This window comes from Perognathus longimembris, chromosome 8 (assembly GCF_023159225.1).
Source record: "Perognathus longimembris pacificus isolate PPM17 chromosome 8, ASM2315922v1, whole genome shotgun sequence".
Lineage (NCBI taxonomy): Eukaryota > Metazoa > Chordata > Mammalia > Rodentia > Heteromyidae > Perognathus > Perognathus longimembris.
This window is the reverse complement of record NC_063168.1, coordinates 10,451,752-10,478,511: the sequence shown is the minus strand read 5'-3', so window position 1 is coordinate 10,478,511 and position 26,760 is coordinate 10,451,752. Positions and strand designations below refer to the sequence as shown.

General features: G+C 52.6%; 2 protein-coding genes across 2 annotated transcripts; both read left to right on the top strand.

Annotated features, from left to right (window-relative positions):
- The first annotated feature begins 1,045 nt into the window (after positions 1 to 1,045).
- On the top strand, positions 1,046 to 26,292 carry Edar (ectodysplasin A receptor). The gene is made up of 11 exons (XM_048353547.1): positions 1,046 to 1,096; positions 1,900 to 2,022; positions 2,685 to 2,866; positions 9,756 to 9,841; positions 15,128 to 15,214; positions 16,293 to 16,418; positions 16,508 to 16,582; positions 16,786 to 16,858; positions 20,893 to 21,052; positions 22,255 to 22,315; positions 25,970 to 26,292. Exons 1-11 carry the CDS (start codon positions 1,046 to 1,048, stop codon positions 26,290 to 26,292), a joined length of 1,347 nt encoding a protein of 448 aa, XP_048209504.1.
- Positions 20,081 to 20,514, top strand: LOC125356843 (COMM domain-containing protein 6-like). The gene has a single exon (XM_048353548.1). It carries the CDS (start codon positions 20,121 to 20,123, stop codon positions 20,382 to 20,384), a length of 264 nt encoding a protein of 87 aa, XP_048209505.1. The 5' UTR covers positions 20,081 to 20,120; the 3' UTR covers positions 20,385 to 20,514.
- Positions 26,293 to 26,760: the final 468 nt, after the last annotated feature.

Sequence of the window (26,760 nt, the reverse complement as noted above, 5' to 3'; positions counted from 1 at the left end):
GGGTAAATCTGGCTCTCCCTAGAGCCCAACATGATTGCAAAGTGACTTCAGGAAATAAAGCATCCGATGCAAAGTGGGGGTGCCCAGCTTTTATGCAGCCTCTAGTTCATCCATGGGCCCCAGCAAGGAGTCTTTCCTTTCCCCAATAGAAGGCGGTTTAGGTATTGCCTACACTCCCCTAGGGGAAGGTGTGCTGTTTGTCACTAATTCCCTCTGTGGCTGTACACAGTGGCCCCCGTGTGCAGAGTCCTGGGGCTCAGAGAAACATGTCACTTTCCCCCACAGAACCAGGCAAATTAACATCCAGACTCGCAGGGAAAAGTTCTTGAACTGGAAACACAAGTTCATAAAGGAAAATGGTGAATAAACAGCCCCATCCTGCAAAGCAATATCTTAATGTAGTCATCAGTGAGGAAGTTGTGAGCCCAGGCGGTAGCTACCCTTTGCTGTTACATAGGTAGCCGTGTAACTGTGGTCAAGCCACTTCCCCCCTGACCTTCAGTAGTCTCCACTCTCAGCTTTGGCCATTGGACCCACATTCTGTTACTTATCTGCTCTGATGAATGGTCCATGCTGAGAGAGAGAGAGAGAGAGAGAGAGAGAGAGAGAGAGAGAGAGAGAGAGAGAGAGAGAGAGCTGAAAGAGAAGGGCAGGGATGGACCCTAACGCCCAGCAGTATCAGCTGCGTTGGAAACCAACGATCAGGACCAGCCTGGGGCACCCCATACATAAAGCTTGTGAAAGAACACCCTAAGTTTTATGAGCACTTCTAACATTGTCCCAGTCCTGGATTTAACAAAAGGTTTCACCTACTCAGTCCTTCTTCTTAGGGGTTTTCTGGGAAATGGCAATGATGCTGAGGAAGGCTCCAGAGCCGGTCCAAGGGTCCAAGCCTAGGACTTGGCTTCAAGACGAAAGCAAAGCCTTTGAAGGCGTCTCCTTCCCCACACTGTGTGCTGCAGTGTGCATTACATCCCGTGAAGATGGAGGCAGGGGGACCTGAGGCTAATAACACTGTGTCTTTCAGGTCCACCCTGAGGAGAGCATGGCCCATATGGGGGACTGTAAGTGGACGCCCTGGCTCCCTGTCCTGGTGGTAAGTGGCTCTGAGCACCTGCTCACACGGCCCCTCTCGTAATGGTGGGCCAGAACCTCACCTCCAGGCCTCCGCCTGCACCAGCTATGCTAGCTTAGGTTGGATCCTTAGCCTCTCCAGTGCCAGCTTCCCCCGCCAGGAGGTAGGATGACAGGAGCAGCACCTCCTTCCTAGGGTGCTTCTGAGGATGAAGTGAGATCATTTCTGCAAGGCCCCAAGCACCATCTGTGCCCCCCCCCGCCCGCCCCCCCCCCCCGCCAGTTAGGTTGAATATCGGATTCTAGTCCAGGCTCGTGGATGAAACCATCCCTGGGGCTTATGGGTGGTGAGCTCACCACAGCAACCCCTGTTGAATGAGACCACAGTGAAGAAATATCCAGGGTTCCTTTTAGAGGTGATGGTGGGGATACTGCATGACTGAAAGGCCAGCCTTGGGGGTGCCACCTAGACCGTGAACATAGAGGGAATCAAAGGAGGACTGTGTGGGTGAAGGGAACTTGGGACAAGCCGGATGGGGTGGAGGGAAGGCAGGGGTGGGGGGCAAGGGCTGGACAGCAGAGTGAGAAGGACATGGTTCTGGGTGGCGGCTACTGATGGGAGGCGGATGAGGCCATGGGCGACCCATGGCCTTTAAGTGCCTAGGGTTGCAGCACCAATGGAAGACTCACCAGCTTGTGCCCGCCAGGCTAAGGCTGGCACCACAGGGCCCCACATTCCCAGATAGACCCCAGGCCCCCGGGGCACTGCTTCGAGCAAGCGTGCATCCGGAGGAGGCACTGAGGCCACTCAATGTTTCGCGGCAGGTATCTCTGATGTGCTCAGCCAGGGCAGAAGACTCCAATTGTGGTGAGAATGAGTACCACAACCAGACCACCGGAATGTGCCACCAGTGCCCCCCCTGTGGGCCGGGAGAGGAGCCCTACATGGTAAGGACCAGCCGGGGCCTGTGATGTAGGGTCTGGGCACAGCTGGCTCCTGCAGCATCATTGTGTTTTACCAGTGGTCACCAGAGTTCTCCGTGTGGTTGCTGTCTGTGGGGCTGAGCTGTGGCGTGCCAGGGCTCTCGCTGGCTGAGCAGATTTCTCAGGGGTTATGAATTCATGTGTGTGTGTGTGTGTGTGTGTGTGTGTGTGTGTGTGTGTGTGTGTGTTGACTCTGAGGACTAAGACTGAAATGGGCTCCAGCAACGGAAATGCCTATCAATTTGAAGATAGTGTCTCCCTTCCTGTGCAGGGAGGAAGGTTAAACATGGATGCTTAATTTCTTGACGCTAAATGCTTCCAGGATTCGGTCTTGCATAGCATTAAGAAAAGTCAGGCTCCCAGACCTGTTCTACTGATGGAAAATTCCAGAAGCCAGTGGATTTAGGGACCTCAGAAAACTTCAGGCAAGACTAAGACAAGCTCACGGGAGAGGAGAGAGTTGAGCTAGAGCCGGGAGAGTGAGGACTTTGCAATGAAGATGAGACAGGAAGCGGAGGCCTGGCAAGAGTAGCTTCTGGAGAAAGCCAGTATGTAACCACACAGGCCCATCCCGCTCACCAGCTCACCATGTCCCCTGTCTGTCCCCCCACCCCACCCCCCGCCAGTCCTGCGGCTATGGCACCAAAGATGAAGATTACAGCTGTGTGCCCTGCCCAGCAGAGAAGTTTTCCAAAGGAGGCTACCAGATATGCAGGCGCCACAAAGACTGTGAGGGCTTCTTCCGGGCCACCGTGCTGACACCAGGGGACATGGAGAACGATGCTGAGTGTGGCCCGTGTCTCCCGGGGTAAGTACAGCTCTGCCCGGTGAGGGCCAAGGGTGAGAACCCCAGGAATGAGGGCCCGTGGGAGCCACAGGGCTGGGGCAGTGCCCGCCTGACCTTTGTCCCCGTCTACTGAAGCCACATCCAGATGGCAAGGCCTGTTCGACCTCTCACTTACCAGTAAATAAACTTGCCACCCATAAACTGTGCCCGTGCCTCAGCATCGTCGAGGTATCTTCTAGCCGCCCAACTGAAACAAGTTGGTCCAATACTCACAGTGGGTCACTATATGTGAGATGATTTGGAGAGGAATACAAACTAAAATTCTATATAGGCAAGTCTTATTTCCGGGATTATTAATAGTCTGGAAAATGAGAATGAAAGCTACTACTAATAAAAATGAGTCATACAGTGCCTATGATTCTACCACAGTTATATATCAAAAGTCTTCCAAAATAAGCAAAATGATACAATTGGCCTGAAAGACAGCAAAAACAAACAAACAGAAGAAACCATTATCTTCCTTTTCCCAGATTCCAGGGAGCCTTAGCACATTCTGCCTGTGACCATTCCAGCCTTGACACCCAGTGAATCCTAAGCTACAGCTGTTGCTACTGCCTCCCTCTAGTGGCTACAAAACATACTGCACTGCTAAGGCTACCGGCAGGAAGGGGAAGCATGTAGAGGGGTTGCAGGTCGGGGAGAAAATGATCCAGGTAGTCATGATGATGCTACGCAGGATGATGGAAGTAGTAGGGGTGGTGAGGACGGTGGTGAAAGTAATAGCAGGTGATGGTGGGAAGAGAGGTGGGGTGGGGTGAGGGGGTGGTAGATGTAATCACAGAGGTGACGGGGGCGATGACGGTGGTGGTAGATAGGCCACTAGTGGTTGAAGTGCAGCACTGGGACATATGTTGTCTCCCTTGGTCACTGAACCGAATTAAGAGCAGAAGGGAGAATAAGAATAATTAATCCAACTGGGCCCTGGTGGCTCACACATGTAATCCTTGCTACTCGGGAGGCTGAGATCTGAACATTACAGTTTGAAGCTAGCCCAAGCAAGAAAATCACTGAGACTCTCTTTTCCAATAAATTACCAAAAAGAAATATCTGGAAGTGGAGCTATGGCTCAAGTGGTAAAGTGCTAACCTTGAGCAAAAAAGAAGCTAAGGGACAGCACACGGACCCTGAGTTCAAGCTCCCACCCCTACCCCAATACTGGGAAAAACAAACAAAACCAGATTTGTATAAACTGCATACTAGAATTTTATCTTGATTGACTTCTGATTCCTTGATTTCATTAATGTTTCTTGATCAGAATCCATAATTCATGAGAGAGATGCAAATGCTTTCATGGATTATGTATAGTTCGCTTACTTTGTCCTGCTCCTCTAGACAAGAAATAAACACTGAAAAAAAGAACTCCTAATGTGCACTCCGAACCACACACTCACAAGAAACCTGAGCATCTCTACTATTTGTTTTAATAAATAAACCTTTCAACCAAAAATGACCAGGGAGGTACTAGTGAAACAAAGAGCAGATATGGAGACCAGCAGCCACAACAGTGTGGTAAGGCACACAGAGTGTTCTAGAAATGGGGAAAGGCCCCTCACCTCTGGTTAGGAAGATGGGGTTCATAGGACCTTGGGTAGGAGGTGTCAGGTTAGAAATTAGACAAGTCGGGTGTCGGTGCCTCACACCTGTAATCCTAGATACGCAGGAGGCTGAGATCTGAGGATCGTGGCTCAAAGCCAGACTGGGCAGGAAGTCTGTTAAGACTCTTATCTTTAATTAACCAGCAAAAAGCTAGAAGGGGAGCTGTGACTCAAATGGTAGAGCTCAAGGATTCAGTGAGAAAGCTAAGGGACAGTGCTGTAGCCCTGAGTTCTAGACCCAGCACCAAAATAGAGAGAGAGAGAGTGAGAGAGAGAGAGAGGAGGAGGAGGAGGAGGAGGAGGAGGAGGAGGAGGAGGAGGAGGAGGAGGAGGAGGAGGAGGAGGAGAGACTGAGGTCTGAGGATCACTGTTCAATACCAGCCTGGGCAGGAAAGTCTGTGAGACTCTAACTCCAATCAACTGTCAGAAATAGAGCTGTGGCTCAAGTGGCAGAGTGCAAGCCTTGAGCAAAAAAAAGCTAAGAAACAGTACCTAGTGCCTACATGCATGTGCATGCATACATGTATGTGTGCACACATGCACACACACACACACACACACACACACACTACAAATTGCTTAGTCTCAAAATCTACCAGAAAGCGTCAAGTCTATAAAGAAAATGTGGTTAACTTCCTGCCTCTAAAAACTTTGAGCAGATATGGATGGGTATCTTTAGAACTAATGGGGAGCCTGCTACATGCTTTTTCTACTGTGATTACCTCTCTCCCTGCCCTAAAGGCCCTATTTGTTTGTTTGTTTTTATATGTACAGGTACTGGGGCTTGAACTGTGGAACTCTCACTCTTGCTTAGCTTTTTATGCTGAACACTGGCACTTTACCGCTTGAACCACATCTCGTTTGTGGCTTTTGTTGTTTGACTGGAGATGAGTCTCTCAGATATTTCTGTCTTGGCTAGCTACAAACCTCAGTCCTCAGATCTCAGCTTCCTAAGTAGCTGGGATTACAGGAATGAGCCACTGGGACCCAGCCCAAGACCCCATTTAAACAGAATCCTGTCCTGAACTGTTCACTTTTAATCAACCTCACAAGAACAAAGGGGGAGAAAAAGGAAAGAAAGAACTATAGACCATCTTCAACTCAATAACTTTCCTTGGGAACAGATGCTTTGTCTTCAGCACCCAGGACAGAGCGAGGCTGGCTCTGAACCCTCCTCCAAGGCTTGGGGAAATAGAGCCAGCGAGGCGTTTGGCGCTGTGATGTGGCGGGCCTGTTTCAGTCAGGCACTCCCAACCCCAAGGCCACCAGAATAGGAAGTCTCGCCATACTTCCAGTCCCTAAGGCCCACTCCCGTGATGCGCCCAAGGCTGGACTGGGGCAGAGCCCTGGGTAGTGCTCCCTTTGTCACAGGTCTAGTGCAGTCACCGTGGAGGTTTCGGCTCGCTGGCACTATTAGTTCCCATGAAAGGCTGTTTTCATTCTGCACCCTGTGGTTACCGGCTGCGGATGTCGACTGCCTCCATGACCTCGGGTCTCTTTCCCCAGCCTCCTCGGCTCCGCTCTCTCCCTTCCTGTGGTTTGGCAGCCACGGGCTCCTTCACAGTCCCTGCTCACGCCTATCCGATGCACTTGCTGAACAATGGCCTTGCCTGTTGGGAAAGGTTTGTGTGGGTAGACTGGCACAACCCCTCCCCACCCCCATGCCATCTGGGCCAAGGAAGAAGGAAGGGGCTGGGTTTGAAAAGCCCGTGGCATCACTGGCCCCTGAGGAGCTCCTGCAGGCCCCCTCCACCCCAGCCTCCCTCTGCGGACAGGAGGCCTCCCAATGGCTCTGAGGGTGCTGGGGGCCGGCCTACTCACCGCCGAAGGAAAGCGGGGACATCTCTGGCAAGCCCGGTGGTCCCAGGAGAGGAAGATCTGCCTAAGAAATCCACTCCTATTATCTTGGAAAAGACTCAGGAGGCTCCATTTAACTACATCTTGCCCTGGGCTGTTCATTTTAACCGGCCCAGGAAGAACAGGGGAGAAAAGGAAAGAAAGAATGACACACAGTCTTCCACTGAACAATTTTTCAACCTTAAGATGGTAGAGATGCAAACTTCATTCAATAGAAACCATGCTTCAACGCATACTAACCTAAGCTCCCCCAGACGGCGATGTTCATTCATTCTTAGAACAATGAGTACTGTGTTGAGACTCTGTGTGTGTATGTGTGTGTGTGTGTGTGTGTGTGTGTGCGTGCGTGCTTGTGCGTGAGTGCATGCCCCAATACTAGGGCTTGCACTCAGGGCCTGGCCCCTGCCCCTTAGCTTTTTCACTCAAGGTTAGCACTCTACCACTTGAGCCAGCTCCACGCCCAGCTTTTTGTAGTTAGAGATAACAGCCCTGTGGATTTTTCTGCTCTGTCTGGCTTCAAACCACTGCCCTCAGATCTCAGCCTCCTCAGTAGTGAGGGTCCTCTCATCCTAACAGGTGTGAGCCACTAGCGCCCCGTTGTACTGAGGTTGAGATAAGCCACACGAAATAACCGATACCTTATTATGAAGTAGGCTTCCCTGATGTTACATAAACGCATATCCTGAGTTCCCACAGGACAGCTCCCTGGCCTGGGTAGGAGAAGGTAGGGGTACTGAATACTCTTTCAGCTTCATGATACTTTTAACTTAGAAGACAGCCCCATTGTAAACCCTGAAGCACTGTGGATAAAATCACAATGGGAATAAAACTGTGGCATTAGACCTTTATAAAAAGATGAGTGGTTTGATACTCTGTCTAGGCCACGGATCCCTTCAAAATAGATGGAATTCGGGCAGGTGGCAGAAGACAGGCCAGCGTTCTCCCCCGCCTGGCCCTGCGTGGGGACTATGGAGGCTCGTACACATTAAAAAGCGTCTGGGACGCAGTACGAGGACAAGGTGGCTTCTCCTCGTCCACAGGCATTTGCTACTCATCCCAGCTGGTCAACACAACTTCTTGACTGTCTCCTGGAGCCAACCCGGTTTCGGTTTTTGGTGTTCTGCTTCTTAAAAAAAAAATATTATGGCCTTTCGATTTTGCTTCTTTACTGTGTGACTTACTTCCACAATGCACAGCTTGATCCAAACACACAGTCGGGGTCAGGGAAGAATCCTGGAGCCAAAGCCATTCAGAGCCCCTATGGGAGTTAGAAAGCGATGCCCCATGCACACAACTGGGGACCAGAGCTTCCTGCCTGTAATCCCACCTACTAAGAAGACTCAGATTCCAGGATTGAGGTTCAGAGCCAGCACAGGCAGACAAATCTGCAAGACTCTTACCTCCAATGAACCAGCCTAAACCCAGAACTAGAGGTATGGCTTAAGTGATAGAGCACCAGCTATGAGTACCAGCTAGAGCTCAGGCCCTAATTCAAGCCCCAGAACTGGCAGAGAGAAGGAGGGAGGGAGAGAGGGAGGGAGGGAGGGAAGGAGGGAGGGAGGGAGGGAGGGAGGGAGGGAGGGAGGGAGGGAGGGAGGGAGGGAGGGAGGGAGGGAGGGAGGGAGGGAGAGACTGCCCTGCCTCCTCCCAGGTAAGAGTAGTGAGCAGACAGTAGCAAGTACCTTTGTGGTAAGAAAAGGCTACCACAGCTGCCCCAGGACAGAACCGACCAGAACCCTTCTTCGGTGCTCAGCATGCTAGGGGCCCCACTGGGTCCGGGGTGCCATGCCTACCTGTGTAGCTTCGGAATGTCATCTAGGACAGAGCGGTGAGGGATGTAAACAGGATGGGGGAGGCTGTGGTTCTGTTCTCCTTGAAGGACAGAAAGATCACAAACAGCCCTTGGGCACTTCCGTCCATCTCAGCATTTTGAACTGTTATGGAGAAGCATATTGTGTCGTGTATTAACCTGACCCACCAATGCCTACCTAGAATCTTCCTTCTAGTATATAATCCAAGGTACAGGAGAACACAGTGTGAACAAGCTTAGAAGCCCCCACCACACCACACACCCCCACACACCCCTGATTGTGATGAGGTGAAAGAAAGTATGCCACAGAGGTGGAGGAGAGAAGAGCAGACCGGAAGTGGCTCATAACACCCAGATGCTAACAAACTGGGGTGGGGCCACATGGCAGACACACGACCACCCCCCCGACCCCCGGTGGGAAGACCCACCATTGGTGCCCAAGTCTGCTCCTCAAAAATAGCTTCCAGATGGGCAGAGTATGCTTGAGAGAAGGTTTTTCTAGAAGGCTTAACTGTAAGACTGGCTATTGTAGTTTCTGAGAGGTGTTTTGAGACTGGTTAATTAATGTTTACAAGATACACGAGGATCTGAGGATAAAAGGCTTTGAGGAAGAGCAGGCGAGTACAGCCAGCATGTTAAGTGCGAACAGTCCAAGCTCAGGAAGGCAGGGGTCCAAAACCTCCTGCGTGGGGCTGCTGTTTACCATGGCCGTCATCAGGACCTTCCTGGAGCACAGCTAATGAGAAAGAGATAAGAAAACAATCCCAGAAAAAGCCCGGTAGTGGACAGAGATTTTCATCCCTCGAATAGTAATGAGGGAGTATTGGCACCGGCTCAGTTCATTTAATCAACTTCTCCCGCTGTGATAAACGGCTGGTGATCACCATTGAATGTTTGTTTACAGAAACTGCCAAAGTGGAAGCCAAAGCGGCTGAGGGGAGGAGACTGAGAGGAGAGGACAGGGACCCAGGAAGGCTGGGCCTCAGGAAAGGAGGCGCCTGCAGGGGCCGGGCCTCAAGGGCAGCCTGCTGATGGCAAGGTCACTGATGTTGCCATAGGATGGGTTTAGACTCAGTGACGTGTGTGTGTGTGTGTGTGTGTGTGTGTGTGTGTGTGTGTGTGTGTGTGTGTGTTGATACGAGGGTTTAAACTCAGGCCTGAGTGTTCTCCCTTAGCTTTTGATGTTTAGTAAGTGGTCTTTGCTTCCTGTCCCCTCCTTTCTGGATTCCAAGATACTTGCCAAATAACTGCAGGAGACAATGGCTCAGAGAAAAGGATGTAGATACACCATGTAGGCTGGGGTCCACCTTTGCTTCTGCCTGTAGTTAATTCGTGGGCCCGAGTAAGGGGTCTCTGCTCCTCAGTAAAAGCAGCTTTGAAGTACTTATTACAAAACGGGGCCAGCTGAACACCCCCAGGAGAACCCAGTGGACACTGGTGCTGGGGTACTTCACAGGGCCTCAACTCCCACCATCCCGTCTCATGCCTGGCTTTAACCACAGCCTAACCAAGGCCCTGGTGTCATCAGGGACAATACCTGCCCCGCTCACTCACCTGTGTCTACTTTGTCTCTCCTTGCCTCCTGTAGTTACTACATGTTGGAAAACAGACCCAGGAACATCTACGGCATGGTCTGCTACTCCTGCCTCCTGGCGCCTCCCAACACCAAGGAATGTGAGTACTCTGCCCCATCAGAAAAGCCCATGTGTCTTATACTGTGTTCTTTCACTCTAGGGGGTGTAGAAAACAGCCAGTCCCAGCCCCTGGAAGCGATCATTGCGCTGATCTCATGCCTGTAATCCTAGCTACTCAGGAAGCTGAAATCTGAGGATTGTAGTTCAAAGCCCAGGCAGAAAAGTCTATGAGATTCTAACCTCCGTGAACTACCAAAAAGATAGATGTGGAGCTGTGGCTCAAGTGGTAGACAGCCAGCCTGGAGTGAAAAAGCTAGGGGACAGTGCCCAGGCTTGAGTTCAAGCCCCAATACTGGCATTACAAAAGGGGTGACACTCATCAAGAGGCTGTATTCATAAACTGCTTTGTTACATGGCATCTCCTTTGTACAACGACTTGAAGATACTCTAAGAACACAAGATAAGATACGTTTCAATGGGGAAAAAGAATAGAAAAGCAGTTGCCCTCACGGTAAGCAGGGGAGGTGAGGAGGAGAGCCACGGGCACCCGTAGACTTTCCTGCTTGGGCTGACTTCCAACCACCATCCTCACAGCTCAGCCTCCTGAACAGCCCGTGTTAGTGCAGATCCAATGACTTGTACTCAATGTTGTACTCAGTGACTTGACCCATTTCCAGGCTCGGCCTGCGGGGCTGCTTAGCCAGTGTTGCAGGTATGGGGTACCCTTCCCAACGGCCCTAAGATCAATAACCGAATTACTCTTAAAAATCCAACCTTTTTACCTGCTGTGGAGAACCCCTGCCAGTCTCTAATACTCACTGGCGTATTTACCAATTGTACGGATTAACAAACCTCAAAGGCCCCTGTATGTTCTATCATCACTTTGAATGGGGGACGTAAACCCCAGTAAGCCTTGCGCTCACAATCCCAGAGTGCCCCAAGGAGGGGGCCCAGCGCCCGCAGCCGCCGGCCTCCTTCCTCAGCCAGTGCTGTCGGTGCTCACGGTGAGCCAGCGCGGCCTCTGCACCGCCTTGCGCTGTGCTGAGTGGAAAGCGACGCCGTGCGGTTGCTACTACAGTTTTCCCCAATTGGTATCAAATACCTTGACTTGCTCCTTCAAAGCTGGGATCTCGGGGCTGGGGATATAGCCTAGAGGCAAGAGTGCCTGCCTCGGATACACGAGGCCCTAGGTTCGATTCCCCAGCACCACATATACAGAAAACGGCCAGAAGCGGTGCTGTGGCTCAAGTGGCAGAGTGCTAGCCTTGAGCAGGAAGAAGCCAGGGACAGTGCTCAGGCCCTGAGTCCAAGGCCCAGGACTGGCCAAAAAAAAAAAAAAAAAGCTGGGATCTCACAGGGCTTGGTGGCTCATGCCTGCAATCCTAACTAGACTCGAGAGGCTGGGCTCTGAGGGTCATGATTCAAAGCCAGCCCACGCCAGGAAAAAATAGAAAGAAAAGAAAGTCTGCGAGGCTCTTATCTCCTATTAACCAGCAAAAATCTGGAAGGAGAGTTGTAGCTCAAGTGGTACAGTACCAGCCTTTAGTAAAAAAGACAAGCCTGAATCATGAGTTCAAAACACACACACACACACACACACACACACACACACACACACACACACACACACACCAGTGTCCACCTGAAAGCAAACAGGGATCTGCCGTGGACCGCACAAGGAAACCCACATGTGCAGGGAAACATTACCATTTCGAAGCCCGTTCCCAGGAACCCACGCGACCTGGAGCCGTGAACCTGACTTTTGAACGAGGTGACTACCCAGTCGGTGGCCATTGTGGAAGTGCTGAGCTAAGTATCAGCAGGCCAGAGCAGAAGCTGGAGCAGGAGGGCAGCGTGCGCTCGCTCTCCTGGGGGACCTGCACTGGCCCCTGCCAGCCCGATGCGTGCGGGGATGAGCGGTTTATCTGGTGACTGGATGCCGGTGCCATGCACACCGGAAGGAACAAGAAGAGCCAAGCCTCCTCTTTCCCTTCCCACTCTGCTTTCCGTAGACAAAGTCTCGAGATGAGCATGCACACGTTTGAAATTCTGGGATGCTTTTCAAGGGTTCTGAGGAGCAGGTGTTTGTTTGCTCTGCGCAGATTCCAGCACCGCTGGGCTGCCCGCACACCACACTTGGCGCTACCCCTGAGGGTCAGGTCCACTCCCAGGGTGTCCCTAAAAATGGGCTCAGATGCATCGTGATGGTTACGGTGACTTGATGTGAGAGACTGGAGACGGAGCGTGCAGCCAGGGAGGTTAGCCTGGCGGCCTGGGGCGGGGAGGGCAGTGCCCAGAACAGAGTATGTCTGACAAGGGAGCCCCAGCTCCATGGATATCTAGAAGCTCAGTCCACTCCCGCTGGGGCTCAGTTCAGGGCAATGTCCAGTACTTCAGGCAGACGCACAGCTGGCCCCAGCAGGCCGGGCCCAAGGGGCTGGAAGATCCACCCCCTCCGCCCCCCAAGCAGCAGCCCCGACAAGCTGGCCTCGACCGGGAGCAGAGGCATTTGGGAAGTGTGCGCTGGCGAGGCTGTTCTCATTGTCCCTCGCTAGACAACAGGCCCGGGCGTGTTGGTGTCTCCGTCCCCAGCCTTGTCATTGCCTCAGCCTGCAAGCCCCAGCAGAAAGGGACAAGAAGAAACAAGGGTAACTGACATCCACAGACGCAGCCCAACAGCTATGTTTTGCCTCTGCCAACACATCCTAAGCTCCCTCCAGTGCCGTTCCACACAGGCAGAGGAGTTTCCTTTCAGTGTCCTATTTGCTCTGCGCGCGTGTGTATGCACGCGCACACACTGGTACTACTAGTCGAACTCAGGGCCCAAGCTCTCACTTGGCTCTTTCACTCAAGGCTGACGCTCTACCCCTTACGCCACGCCTCCACTTCAGGCATCTTGCTGGTTACGTGGAAATAAGACCCTTGGATTTTCTGCTCAAGCTGGTGTTGAAGTTTGATCTTCAGATCTTAGCATCCCGAGAGACTGGAGTTACAGCCTCCGCCTCAGCTAGGATTACAGGCATGTGCCACAGGTGCCCAGTTCGTTCTTGTTGTTGTTGTTGTTTCTAAGGAAAATAGGTTCTTCTTGAGAGTGAGCCCTAACACTTCCTTTCTCGCTGGCGGAGGATACCAGGAGGCTGTTCCCCAGTGCAGGTGGCCGGACCTGCAGCTGGGCTTACCAGCCTTACCAGGCCAGACACTCGGTATCTCCAAAGGGCCTCAGGAGGGTCCGGGAGCAGAATTTCTGCCATTCAATGGGTGCGCCTGGCTGTGGCACCCCTTCCAGCAGTGTCCTCGTAGGCGAGGACACTGGTTCTGGGCCAGGTGTGGAGGCTTAGTTTCAAGAGCAGACCTTAGCTGGGTGCAGGTGGCTCCCACCCGTAGGCCTAGCGACTCAGGAGGCTGAGACCCGACGATGTGGGCTGAGAACTCTCCTGGGCAGGAGTGCCCATGAGACAGTTCCCTCTAACCACCAAAAAGCTGGAAGTGGAGCTGTGGTTCAGTCGTTAAGGTCTCCAGGCCTTGAGTTCAAATCCCAATACTGGCACACACACACACACACAAAATTAATACAAAGCAGACCTTAAGTTAGAGCTCAGCAAACAGAAAAGGAACTTTCCAGTTTTCCTTCAGAAAGACAAGGAAACAGCTTGGCCTCGGTGAGCAGGTGACATTTCTCCTGGCTCAGGTGACAGTTCCGTTTCTGCCCACCTCTGAGGAACAAGCCCAGCCTGCAGGCTTCCAGAGCTCTCAGAACTCCACCTCAAGTTGGCCATCAGCTTGCCGCCATCTTCTCACATCTATCTGCACCCTCCTCCATTTCCAAGCTCGCCATTGGTCTAGCAAGGCGTGAGGACTGAGCGTGTCAGAGCCCCCTCCCCACCTTGTGTAGCTATGTGTGGGTCACTCACAGGGAGCCCCTCCCAGCTTGCAGGGCGCCCCTGCTTCCGGGCTGCCCCGTACCATGCAGACCGCGGGCCCACGCGTCTCCCCAAACTTCCTTTTAGAGAAAATGGCCCCGCTAGGAAAGCTCGTTTTCATGGAAGTCCTGATCTATGTACAACCTCAGGCCATTCCTCTTGGCAGGGCCCGGGGTACTGACTGAGGAGAGGGAGGATGCCCTTTCCTGGACTCACAAAGTGCAAATCCATTCCACAAACATCTGCAGAACTGCCAGAGACAAAGAGAAAGAAATGGAAAATTAAACTGAGGGCCCCTGCACTCAGATTATAGACTCAGACCTATAATCCTGGCTACTTTGGAGATGGAGACAGAAGGATCTTGACTCAAGGGCAGTTTAGGCATACTAGTTCTTAAGACTCCGTCTCAACCAATGGCTGGTACGGCGGCATGCGCTCATCATCCCAACCATGGGAGAAGCACGATGGCTTCCCACAGTGCCATGGACCTGTTACCTCCAGTGACAAAGGAAAGTGCCAACTGGAAGAACATGGCCCAGGCCAGCCTGGGTATAAAGTGAGACCCTATCTCAACCATAACCAACACAAAAAGGGATTGGTGGCATAGCACAAGTGGTAGAGCACCTGCCTAGCAAGCATGGCGTCTTGGGTTCAAACCTTAAGACCACTAAAAGATACGAAGGAGGAGGAAGAGGGGGGAGGGGGAGGAGGAAGAGGGGAAAAAAGAAGAAGAAATAATGTCCAGTGCCCTGTGTTTGATCCCTATCACACACACACACACACACACACACACACACACACACACACACACACACACACACACACGCCCGTGAAGAAAGAAAGCTAATAGTAAAAATTCTACAGGGAAATTCACCTAGACGGATGTCAGATAATGAGGTCCAGGTGATTTTTTTTTTTTACACTTCTTTCTCACGTTCTTTATTTTCTTCCCCAGATTTTTAATAATGACCATCTATTACTTTTATGTCTGGAAAAGGTATTAAGATCACTGTTCTTTGTAATTGAAAAAATTAATCAAGGACTAATAATACTTTTCCAGACAGCCACTCTCGTCCCGCTAGATCATACACTTTCTCCAGGAAAAACAGAGTGGGTGAGCCTGCAAACGACCCCATTCACTGTTTCCTCTCAGCAGAAGGGTCACGTGTATCTTTTTATTTGGAGATCGAGAATCCCCAAAGGTCACGATAGAAGCAGTTAGGGATAATTAAATGTGCTAAGAAATGAAACTATTTCCTCCACGCTCCCACCCCCTTCCCCCCCCCAACAGCCAGTCACAGGATAGAATATTCCAGATCACGTCTCCTCGTGACTGGGCCTTATTTTCCAACCCCTGAAGGTGGCATTTCCCCAGATCACTTAAGGTGGCTGCGTTTTCCTTGCAGGTGTGGGAGCCACGTCGGGGGTCTCCGCCAATTCCCCCAGCACCTCCGGCGGCAGCACCCTGTCCCCTTTCCAGCACGCCCATAAAGGTAAGGAGGACGCCTCGGTGTCACATCTGCCTTTAGGGGCTCCGCAGAGGTTCAGAGGAGGGGGGACACCCTGTTTGTAATGACGGGGCCAGAGCACACTTCCCACCGGCAATCCCTTCCCTAATGTGATTTGACTCACAGCTGGAGCTTGAGTTGTTGGAAGTCAGTAATTATCTCTGCAAGGAGTGGAATTGATACTCTGTGGGTGTCCTGGGCCCATTAGAAGATGCTAGACATAAAGGCATAGGGCAGCCTGACGGATACTTCCTCCGCTTCAGTTCAGCGGGAAGTCAGGGGCGAGGCGATTGTTGGCTTTCAGAGAAACCTGTGCACCCCCACGTCACACTTTTTACTCTTATTCTCATCTTTTGCTTTCTTTCTTTTTTGGTGGTGGTACTGGGGCTTGAACTCGGGGCCTAGGCACTGTCGCTTCGCCTTTCCATTCGAGGCTAGCACTTCACTAGTTGAGTCCCGGCTCCAGTGCCGGCTTTCTTGGTAGTTCACTGGAGCCTCCTAGGCGTTCCCGTCTGGGCTTTGAATCGCAATCCTCAGATCTCGGCCTCCTGAACAGCTAGACTAACAGACACGAGCCACCAGTGCCCAGCCTTAATCCTCATTTCATTTTCCCTAACCCCTGAGTGTGCCCGCCCCCCAGGGCATGGGTGTGCCCCGCCCCCCAGGGCATGGATGTGCCCGTCCCCGCCCCCCCCCCCCCAGGCCAGCACAGCCCTGCCCTGGCCTCTGACTTCATGCCACTCGTTGTTGAAGCAGTTGAGGGCTGAGCTGACTTTTCAGTCCCCGCATCTCCCTCAGGTGACCTCACCTATGTGTCACCCACTTGTGGGGGGGGGGGCACCCTCATTCTGCTTCCTGAGAACCAGGAATAACCAGGAGCACCCCCATGCTGGCCGGCCTGGACAAGGCTGGTGGAGAGCAGCGAGGGGGGCTGAGGGGTCGTCCCGCCCGCCCCCCACCCCCCGCGGCCACCGTGTGCTCTGAGAGCCAGGCCCCCCGGGGGTCCCCACAGCGGGGCCATTCCGGCAGGGGCATCCATGTCACTTTCCTCTCCTGTCAGCAGAGCTGTCTGGCCAAGGCCACCTGGCCACCGCCCTCATCATCGCCATGTCCACCATCTTCATCATGGCCATCGCCATTGTCCTCATCATCATGTTCTACATCATGAAGACCAAGCCGTCGGCTCCAGGTGACCGCTCGGCCTCAGCCTTCCTGACCCCCTCCTGACCAGGGGGACATCCCGGCCGCTCACTCCCTCTCTCCCCTCTCTCTAACCAGCCTGCTGTTCCAGCCCTCCAGGGAAGAGTGTGGAAGTCCCAGTGAGCAAGGATGAGGAGAAGAAGGAGGCCCCAGGTCTGCAGACATAGCCCGCACACAGCCCTATGGCCCATGTCCACCCTGTCCCCCCCACCCCCCCCCCCGCCGCTTAGGAGAGACCGTGCACCCCGCCGTGGGCTGGTCCCAGGGCAGGATCGTGACAGTCGGGCCAGGGGAGGCCAAGCTCAGAGCCTTGCCTCGGTTAACGCTCCCCTTCCCCCCTGCCCGTCTCCCTGCAGACAGTGTGGTGATTTTCTCCGAGAAGGATGAATTTGAGAAGTTGACAGCGACACCAGCCAAGACCACTAAGAGGTAGGTGGAGCCGGGCAGGGTCTCGCTTTCACCTTTCACCTTTCGCCTGAGGTTCCACCTGGAGCCATGACAGGAAGTGCGCAGCAGAGCTGGTGCCCCGCTGACGCTCCCGGGTAGGGGGATCCGATCCAGGTAAGCTGGGGCTGGTGCCTGTGGGGCAGGGATAAGACCTGCCTGCTGCTCCCTCCCTGGACCTTTGCCCTTGGTTCCTTTCTCCATGCTGTGAGAGGAGCCTTGTGCAGCCAAGGACGTAACTCAAACCCTGGCTTAGGTTCACCCAGCAGTGCTAAAGACGCCACCAAGGGCCAGGGCTGGCGTTGCTATTGAGCTAGTGACAATGATGGTGATGACAGCTAATACTCAGGGCTCGTTGCCTGCCAGGTGCTGTGCCCACTTTGTCAAGCTGTCCTGGTGCTGTGGACTAAGAGCAGCACATGTTGATACCACCCCTGCTTCCAAATCTCAGAAGTTGTCGCTGAGCCAGGGTGCGAGCTGGGGTCTGAATCCAGCTCCCTGCGATCCAGTTCATCTTAGTGTAGTAAGTCTCGGGAGGAAGAGGTCTCATCTATGAAATGTCACCTTGTTCCCCACGCATGGAGCTGTGGAATCAGCCCTTGCCTTACAACGTAGTGAGGAAGGAAGTAAAGCCTCTGTCTCTACATTGGACTCGGCCTTGTGTCAGTCCCCCAAATTGGAGTGAGGGCCTCAGTCCCAGCAGGGGCCCTCCCTACCAGGCCCTGCCTGGGAAAGGGGCTCCATCTACCCAACACCTCTTTTTGCAGTGGGCAGAGACCCTACACATTGCAGAGCCGAGCGTGGGAGATCAGGGCATTAAACTTCTAATCCCCACCTGGAATTCTGTCTCTGTGGTGCTCTGTGGACTCCTGCAAAGCCTTCTCTGCTTAGCAATCATGAATCCAAGTGTCTCTACAGTGCTTTGGCATTGAGAGCAATGAGCATTCTCCGTTGGAAGGTTCTAGCCTTTCTCAACACACCCCACATTAGAGCAGGAGGCAAACTGAAACCACAATATCCCTGGGCAAGACGAGCAGATAGTGCGTGTTAAGCTGGTCCATTTCTTGGGGAGGAGTTGGTCTCTGTAAGTGCCTCAATTCTGATTGGTCATTCTTCAGCCCGGGGGACCTGTGGTCTGAGCCCCAAAAGCCTGCCCCACCGTGCCAGTGCTGAGCCGCGGCCTCGAGGCCGAGGCTGGACTCAGGCAATGGTCGACTTCCAAATAGAGACTTGCTGGAGATGGACACAGAACGGTTCCTCCAGCTAGGGGCAGCGGCTCGTGCCTGTAATGGCAACTACTTTCGCTGGAGCTCTGAGGGTCATGGTTTGAAGCCAGCCAACGCAGGGAAGTATTTGAGATGCTTATCTCCAGTTCACCAGCAGAAAGCCAGAAGTGGAGGTGTGGCTTAGGTGGTAGAGCTCCAGTTTAGAGCAGCAAAAGTGAAGACATAGCACCCAGGCCCTGAGTTCAAGCCTGAGTACCAGCCAAACACACGCATGCACACACACACACACACACACACACACACACACACACAAATCTGTTCAGCCATCAGTCAGTATAATCCGATTTTGTCCTCAGCTCTCTTTTTCCAGCATTTAAAAATTATAAAACTACAAAACTTGGAGTAGTTAAAGGGCAGGAATGTGCCTTGTGGCTTCAGTTTCACCTAAGAATAGTGGAAAATTGCAAGACTGTGCTTGGAGAAAATTAATATTAACTTTGTACATAAATATTAATTAAAAATTAAACCTGAGATTGGGGCTTTAAAGTCAACAGGGCCTTGAGCTATTTCCTGTCTTCCTTCCTTCCTTCCCTCCCTCCTTCCCTCCCTCCCTCCCTTCCCTCCCTCCCTTCCCTCCCTTCCTTCCCTCCCTCCTTCCTTTCCTCCTTCCTTCCTTTCCTCCTTCCTTCCTTCCCTCCCTCCCTTCTCTCCTTCCTTCCTTCCTTCCTTCCTTCCTTCCTTCCTTCCTTCCTTCCCTTCCCTTCCCTTCCCTCCCTTCCCTTCCTTCCCTCCCTTCCCTCCCTCCCTCCCTCCCTCCCTCCCTCCCTCTCTCCCTCCCTCCCTTCTTTCCTTTCATTGTTGCCAATCTTGAGGAGCCACAACTCCACCTCTGGCTTTTTGGTGATTATTGGGGATAAAGTCTCACCGAGTATCCTGCCCGGGCTGGCTGGGAACCTCAGCCTCTTGAGTAGCTAGGATTCCAGGCATGTGGCACTGGTGCTAAGCCAGCCCTGAGCTTTTGTTTCCACCCATGGCTCTGGGTCTTGGAGACACAGATGTGGGGCCACAGCATGGTGCGTGGGGGAAGCGTGCTCTCCCCACCCCCCCCCCCGGGCCTGTGGCAGTTGAAGCATGGGGATGGGCTAGCGGATTCCGTGGGAAGCCCTGAAGCCCAGGAAGGAGGCGACTGCTGGGACTGCACTGGGACTTCGTTTTCCTTGTATTAACCAGACTGTGTTTGCATAGCATCTTCATGGCTGTAACTTGGTTACTGGCATATAGAATCCCTTTCTTTCAAGGTCTTCAGCCAAACCACAGGGAGTAAGCAGGACGCGTACCAAAGAGCATGTTGTTTTTGTATATTTGGAAGGGTTGAGGAGCATAAGCTCCAAGCCCCGGGTGCTGGGGCCAGCCAGCGCCGAGTCCTGTGCGGCCTGGGCAGCCAGCCACGGCGCGGTGCCAGCCCGGGCTGGTGTGACCGCCCACCCTGCCCGCCCTCCAGAGCCAGCCCGCGAGTGGAGAAGGCGCTTCCCAGCACAAGGCTCTGCCTAGCTCACGCTCCAGATCCAGCCATATTACCTTGGCTTAACATGAAAAACGCCAAGATTGGCTTCCTTACTGGGACTAACTACGGGAATCTAGAACATCCCATTCTGAGCATCCACTATGTGTCGGGCAGGTTGGAGTGATTCACTCATGCTGTCCTCAGTGGCAGCCCGAACTTTTCCAAGTTCCCATATGGAACTTGTGAACCCCAAACCTGCAGTCACCCCAGTCACTCCCAGACCAGGGATGCTTATTTGGGAAAGAGCAGGGAGCCAGGCTAGGTCCTCTTTAACTCCGGCCTTCCCACCTAGAGCCTGCAAGGCGCACAGGGAACTCTGGCCAATCCAGTCACTGTCTGTGTCTGAGTGACAGGGTCACCCCCGGGAGAGGTCGCCAGGGCTGCCCCTCACAAGTGTTCCTCGTGGACGGCGGGGCGTGTCCGCCCGGGACCACCACGGGACCGCTGTGCCCCAGCCATGGAGGGGTCCAGGGCCACTGAGCCGGTCCGAGATGCTAAGTCCGAAGTCACCAGCCAGCTTATAGATTGTCAGTGGAAACGCGGCACGGCTGTGAGCTCGGACCGCTGCAGATCGCTTACGTATCCTCGCGTGGCAGTAATGCTAAAAGTGGTAGTTCGTTCTGGCCAAGTAAAGAACAAGTCCTTTGAAATGACAATTGCTCAGTTTCAGAATTTTTACAGACAGTTCAAGGAAATTGCTGCTGTTATGGGAACCGTGTGAAACTCTTTGGTTGATACAGTCCTATCATCATTTGAAAATTAGGAGCCCATCTTTCAGCAAAAGAACTACAGAAGCACCAAATGATATTTGTCAATGAAAGTAGTATTTTCCACTTTTTAAATAATAAAAAAAATAAGATAAACAGGAATTAGGTGGTGGTGATGGCAACTTTGTGAATGTACTAGAGGCAACTCAGTTGAATGCCTTAAGGTTGTGTTTATGGTATATGGACTACATCTAAAAAAATCAGAGAGGCAGTTGCATGGAGACAATACAAGCTTATGTATTCGAACAACAGTTTGAAAACTCACTGATAAAGGAGCCCACTTTATAAACTATTTAACGCAGAGCCCTGTCAGTACACGTAAATTAAAAGTACCATGTTTGAATAAGGTATAAGCTTTGTTTTTGAGTTCCTCTCTCAAACATTTGGACTTTGATTAAAATTTGCCATGGATGTTAAACACACAAACAAACAACCAAACAAGTGTTCCCGGTGTCTCTGCAGTGAAAACGACGCCTCCTCAGAGAACGAGCAGCTACTGAGCCGCAGCGTGGACAGCGATGAGGAGCCAGCCTCTGACAAACAGGGGTCCCCGGAGCTGTGTCTGCTGTCACTCGTTCACCTGGCGAGGGAGAAGCCAGCCACCAACAACAAATCCGCTGGGGTGAGGCCGCTGTGCATGTGGCGATGGACTCAGCCCCCCACTCTCCCCGGGCAGCGACTCCCAGCCCCAGGCAGGAACCCCGTGTTGAATGAGCTCCTATAACACAGGGCATTTCTCCCACGAGTCCCTGCTAGGACACTGGGCATGGGGACAGGCCAACAGACAGGAAAGGCAAAAAGAAAACACTTCTATTGTATTATTTTATGGAAGAGTTGGAAAGCTCATAAGCAAAAAGGGAGAAGTTAAAAAAAATAGTTGAAATGCACTAACATAATAAAAGGAGAAACCTTTGGAAACATACTGGTGGATACCCAACCAACTTCCCAAGTATAAATATTTATACCTGTATCTGTAGGCCCAAATCCAGGGCTTCAACCAACCGTGGAGAGAAAATAGTAACGGAAAAAATGAATCTATACCAAATACATACTTTTCTTCTTGTCATTATTTCTTAACCAATGAAGTGTAATAATTGCAGAGCATTTACGTGATATTAAGTATTAGAAGTAATCTGGAGATGGCCTGAAGTATAGAGGAGACTATGCATTTTGTACACGAGACTGAAGCATCTGCGGATTCTGATAGACTCACGATTCTGAGGCCAGTCTCCAAACCAAGGAATGATTTTATGTATGTAAAAAGAGCCATCGCTCGGGAGTTGGAGGCATGGCTCGGTTGGTAGAGAGCTAGCCAATGAGCAGAAGTGTCAGGTACCCAGTTTGAATCCTGTTCTCAGACCCAAAGTAAGAACAAAAAGGGCCACCACCATTTGTAGTGGGCTTTGTTCCGAGAGCTGTGAGTGGTTCTGGGTTCTGGGTTCTCACCTAAGGCCACCCGGCACCTGTCCTTGCAGAAAGCTGTCTGGCCCTAGGAGGAGACAGACCCACGGCTCTGCTAGCTGTTGCACGCACGTCTGCTTTGCCAGTCAACTCAGGCCTCCTCTCCCATCATCCCTCCAAACTCACCGCCACCAGATGCGGCCGTGGTGTCCAGTTGAGTCCAAGGAGCAGCCCTCGTGTGCAGCACTGCACGAAGGAGCCGCTTCCTCGCGGTGCACTGGGGCTGCTTGCCCTCTGAGGCCCTCCCGACGCCATCGGGGCAAAGCTTGGAGCCCACAGTTCCGCCCTAAAGCATTTGAATGGCTGCTGCCATCTTCTCCCTTCCTGAAGATTAACCTTCTCTTCACACGTTTGGTTTTCTAGATCCAAAGCCGAAGGAAGAAGATATTGGACGTGTACGCCAATGTGTGTGGTGTTGTTGAAGGTGAGCATGCCAGCACCTCCGAGGGTACCCTCCCCTGCCGCCCTCCCGGGGCTCACCCCACGCCAGCCCTGGGGCGGGTGACCGCTCCTGGGTGGGACATGGAGGGAAGCAGCCCACGAGCTTGCCACGCCCCGTGTCAGAGCTACGGTGGACACCACGTGCGGTTTGGAGGGAGAGGGAATTGGACGGCAGCAGCTGGGTCGGCTCTCAGTGGCATTCCACGCTGCCCTTTCCCTCACCCAGGAGATGGCGGGGCCAAGTAAGCTCAGGGACAGAGATGGAGACACAGGACATCGGTGCCTGTATCCACGGTGTGTTGTCAGGGTGCTATCTGATGGCAAATACCTGACAGTAATCCAGTATAACCAATGCCAGTTCATAATGGGAACATGGACAAGATTGCAATTAGGCAAGTGTGTGTGTGTGTGTGTGTGTGTGTGTGTGTGGTACTAGCATTTGAACTCGGGGCTTCCTTTGTGCTTGATAAGCAAGTGCTCTACCACTTGAGCCGTGCCTCTGGTCAAGTTAATTCTATGTGAACCTCTTAGTGAAGCCGGAATGGCTACACTGTCACCGGGCAATGTTATCTTAGGGGCCCACTGCGGGCTTTTCACCCCATCACCTACGCAAAGGTCAACGTGCAGGCCGGGCCTGTCTCTAGCAGCCCCTCCTTCCCACCCTGAGCTCCACGCAGGACGGCAGCTTCGCCTTCCCAGCCTCCCTCCAAAGCTGCCACCCCAGCAGCCAAGTCACAGGGCCTCCCAGAAAGCCAAGACATGGCTGGTAGGGGCAGGTGAGCAGCAGCAGGCTTAGGAAGATAGCCCTCCCCTTCTGAAATCCTAATCCACCCATATCCCAATGGCGGCTACATCCGGTCCCTAAATGACCTCCCCTTCACCTTGAAGCTAAACTCCTCAGTGCTGAGGGGAGGATCTTCCCGCGCCTGCGCCCTGGCGTTCTTCCGCACATTCCCCGTCTGGCCAGGCTGCAGGGATGCAGCCCGGTGCCCACGTGGCCTGGGTGCGGCCCGCCGAGCCCGAGCAGGCCGGTCCAGTGCTCTGTGGGCCGGAATAAAACCGCTGAGCGTGAGTTCCAGGGCCCGAAATTCCTTCTGGCTGCCCCCCGAGGCTTGGCGTCTCTCCATCCCTACCTGCCTGGTCAGCCTGCGCGGTCAGGCCTGGCACGGGCGGGGCTGGTGTCCGCCCGGTGCACGTTGCTCTGGGGCCCGCATTCCAGCACTCCCAAAGCTCCTCTCCGTTCCAAAGAATGTCTTGGCTGCACGAGGCCATGCCTCTAGGCAGTGATATGCAAACTAGCTTCAGGAACTCTGAGCCCAGAGGAGCCCTTCCAGTGGGTCTGAAGCCTTGTCCCTCGGCCAGCCCCTGGCCGTGTACCCCAGTGCGCCGTCATGACCCCAGCACAGCCTTGGCTGTGTCGGAACAGCAGAACTGAGCCCCAAGACGGTCTCCCCTGGCGATCCTAACACTCACTGCCTACCCAACGCAATCCATCCGCCTCAGGGGCCTGATGTGATTGATAGGGTGAGCCCCAGACATCCACATCATTTAACTCTTGGGGTTTTGTTTTGTTTTGTTTTAGTTAAGTCTCCTATTGGGAGATCATTTTTTTTTTTGCATGTGTGTGCCAGTACAAGGGCTTGAACTCAGGGCCTTGTGCTCTTGCTCAGCTTTCGTGCTCGCAGCTGGTGCTCTACCACTTGAGCCATGACTCCAGTCTGGCATTTTGCCGGTGAATTGGAGATAGGAGTCTGTCCAGGTTGGCTTCAAACCAAGATCCCCTGTGTCTGAGCCTCCTGTGTAAGTAGCTAGGATAACAGACGTAAACCACTGAAACCTGGGTATATAGGATTATTCTTCGCGTGCGATGGGAAGAGGTGCGCTCTTTATCCCAGCTCTCCTAATAATAATGTCATGCAAAACTGTACATAAAGGCCACAACCAGGACATTGATACCAATAAGGCAGAGACGAGGATAAAGGCAGCATGTGTGTCTATACTGGGATCTTCCTATTAACCCTTTATAGCAACATTATTCTACCCCCTTAGACCCTGGCAACCACAGATCTGTTCTCCAGAGCTTCAAGAATGTTATAAAAGTAGAATCAAAGCCAAGAGCTGATGGCTTATGTCTATAATCCTAGCTACTCAGAAAACTAGATCTGAGGATCACAGTTCAAAGCCAACCTGGGAAGAAAAGTCATTGAGATTCTTACCTCCAATTATCCAGCAAACAGCTGGAAGTGGAGGTGTGCCTCAAGTGGTAGAGCACCAGCCTTGAGTGAAAAAGCCAAATGAGAACTTGAGGCCCTGAGTTCAAGCCCCCGTACCAGCATTAAAAAGAGAGAAAGTGAGTGAGAGAGGAAGGAAGGAAGGAAGGAAGGAAGGAAGGAAGGAAGGAAGGAAGGAAGGAAGGAAGGAAGGAAGGAAGGAGTAATGTATCCATACAGCACGTAGCCTCTTCTGTTTGGTTTTTCTCGTACGTTATAATCCCTGGAGATTCTCCAGGTTGTTGCATGTGTCAGAAGTCAATCTCTTTCTATTTCTGAGTAGCGTTCCCTGGCAGGAGCAGGCCAGGGTTGTTAACCCTTCCTTTGTGAATGGGTAACTGGGTTGTTTCCAGCTAAAGCCCAATATGAGTAAAGGTGCTATAAACATTTCAGGGCATGTTTCTGTGTGAACATAGGTCATTGGTTCTCTGGGATAAATGCTCAGGAGTGCAATGGTGGGGTTGCATGCTAGTTGTGTGTTTTGTTTTTTAAAGCCACACGGTCCCAAAGCACCATGTTATAGTCCCACTGGCAATGTATGAGTAGTTCAGTACCTCCATATCCTCACCAGCATTTGGGGTGACTGCTATTTTTGCCTTTTGCTTTTTCCTTCTTTCTTTCCTTCTTCCTTTCTCCTTCTTTCCTCCCTCCCTCCCTCCCTCCCTCTTTCTTGCTTTTTCTTTCTTTCTTCCTTCTTTCCTTTCATGCCTTACTGGGGATTGAACTCAGGACCTTGAGCTCTCCCTGGGCTTTTTTCTATTATGAGTAGCACATCACCACTTGAATAATATTGTTCTCGATAGACAGCAGTGGCTCACACCTGTAATCATAGCTACTCGGAGGCTAAAATCTGAGGCTTGTGGCTCCCAGCCATCCCTGAGCAAACAAATTCAAGAGACTCTTGTGTCCAACTAACCAGCAAAGCGTTGGGAGTCAAGTCAAATGGTAGAGCATCGGCTGTCATTGGAAAAGCAAAATCCCTGAGTTCAAACCTCAGTACCTGCACTCCCTCAAATAGATGATAGATAGATAGATAGATAGATAGATAGATAGATAGATAGATATAGATAGATAGATAGATGATAGATAGATAGATAGATAGATAGTAGATAGATGATAGATAGATGATAGATAGATAGATAGATAGATAGATAGATAGATAGATAGATAGATATTGGTTAGTAGTTTTGGATTGATTGTCTTGGTCTAGTCTAGGTATCAAGCTGGTAAATGTTTCTTTTTGTACATTTTCTGCAGCAGTGTAGAATTGGTGTTCTTGTGTGCATAGTGGATAGACTTGAGCTTGGAGCGTATTGAGCTCCCGTGGCAGCCGTGTGTGACAGCAGGCTGTCCGTGTCGCCCCCTAGGTCTCAGCCCCACGGAGCTGCCCTTCGACTGCCTGGAGAAGACCAGCCGCATGCTCAGCTCCACGTACAACTCGGAGAAGGCCATCGTGAAGACGTGGCGCCACCTGGCCGAGAGCTTTGGGCTGAAGCGGGATGAGATCGGGGGCATGACGGACGGCATGCAGCTCTTCGACCGCATCAGCACGGCGGGCTACAGCATCCCCGAGCTGCTCACCAAGCTGGTGCAGATCGAGCGGCTGGACGCCGTGGAGTCGCTGTGCGCGGACATCCTGGAGTGGGCCGGGGTGGTGCCCCCCGTGTCCCCGCCCCCGGCTGCGTCCTGAGGAAGGCGTACGCACTGGACTGCCCTCCCTGACACGAGCTAGAGAGGCCACCGGGCCTCTGCCACCCAGGGTGACGCCATCAGACTCCCCCACCCAAGGGTTCTGCTTTCTGATGGTTTGCCACGTGCCTCAGGCTGCTCCAAGCAGCCCGAGAAAATGAGGCCTGTGTCTCAGCCTCACCTGAGATCACTCGCCGGAAGCTGGGATGTCCCCGCTCCCTGCCGGGAAGAACGAATACTTCAGTCATTGCTCCAGCCAGCCTACCCAGCTGCCATCAACTCATTCCAGAAGCCCTGTTGCACACGTGTTGCACACGCAAATGAACCACGTGGGATGACAGCCATGAGGAGCTCATACTCAGTGGGAGACAGAAGAGGTGTCATGGACCATAGCATCAGAAGACATCAAGCCCGCTGAGTGAAAGGTGCTGGGGGGGGGGGGTTCCTCCGCGGGGGTGAGGACTCCTCA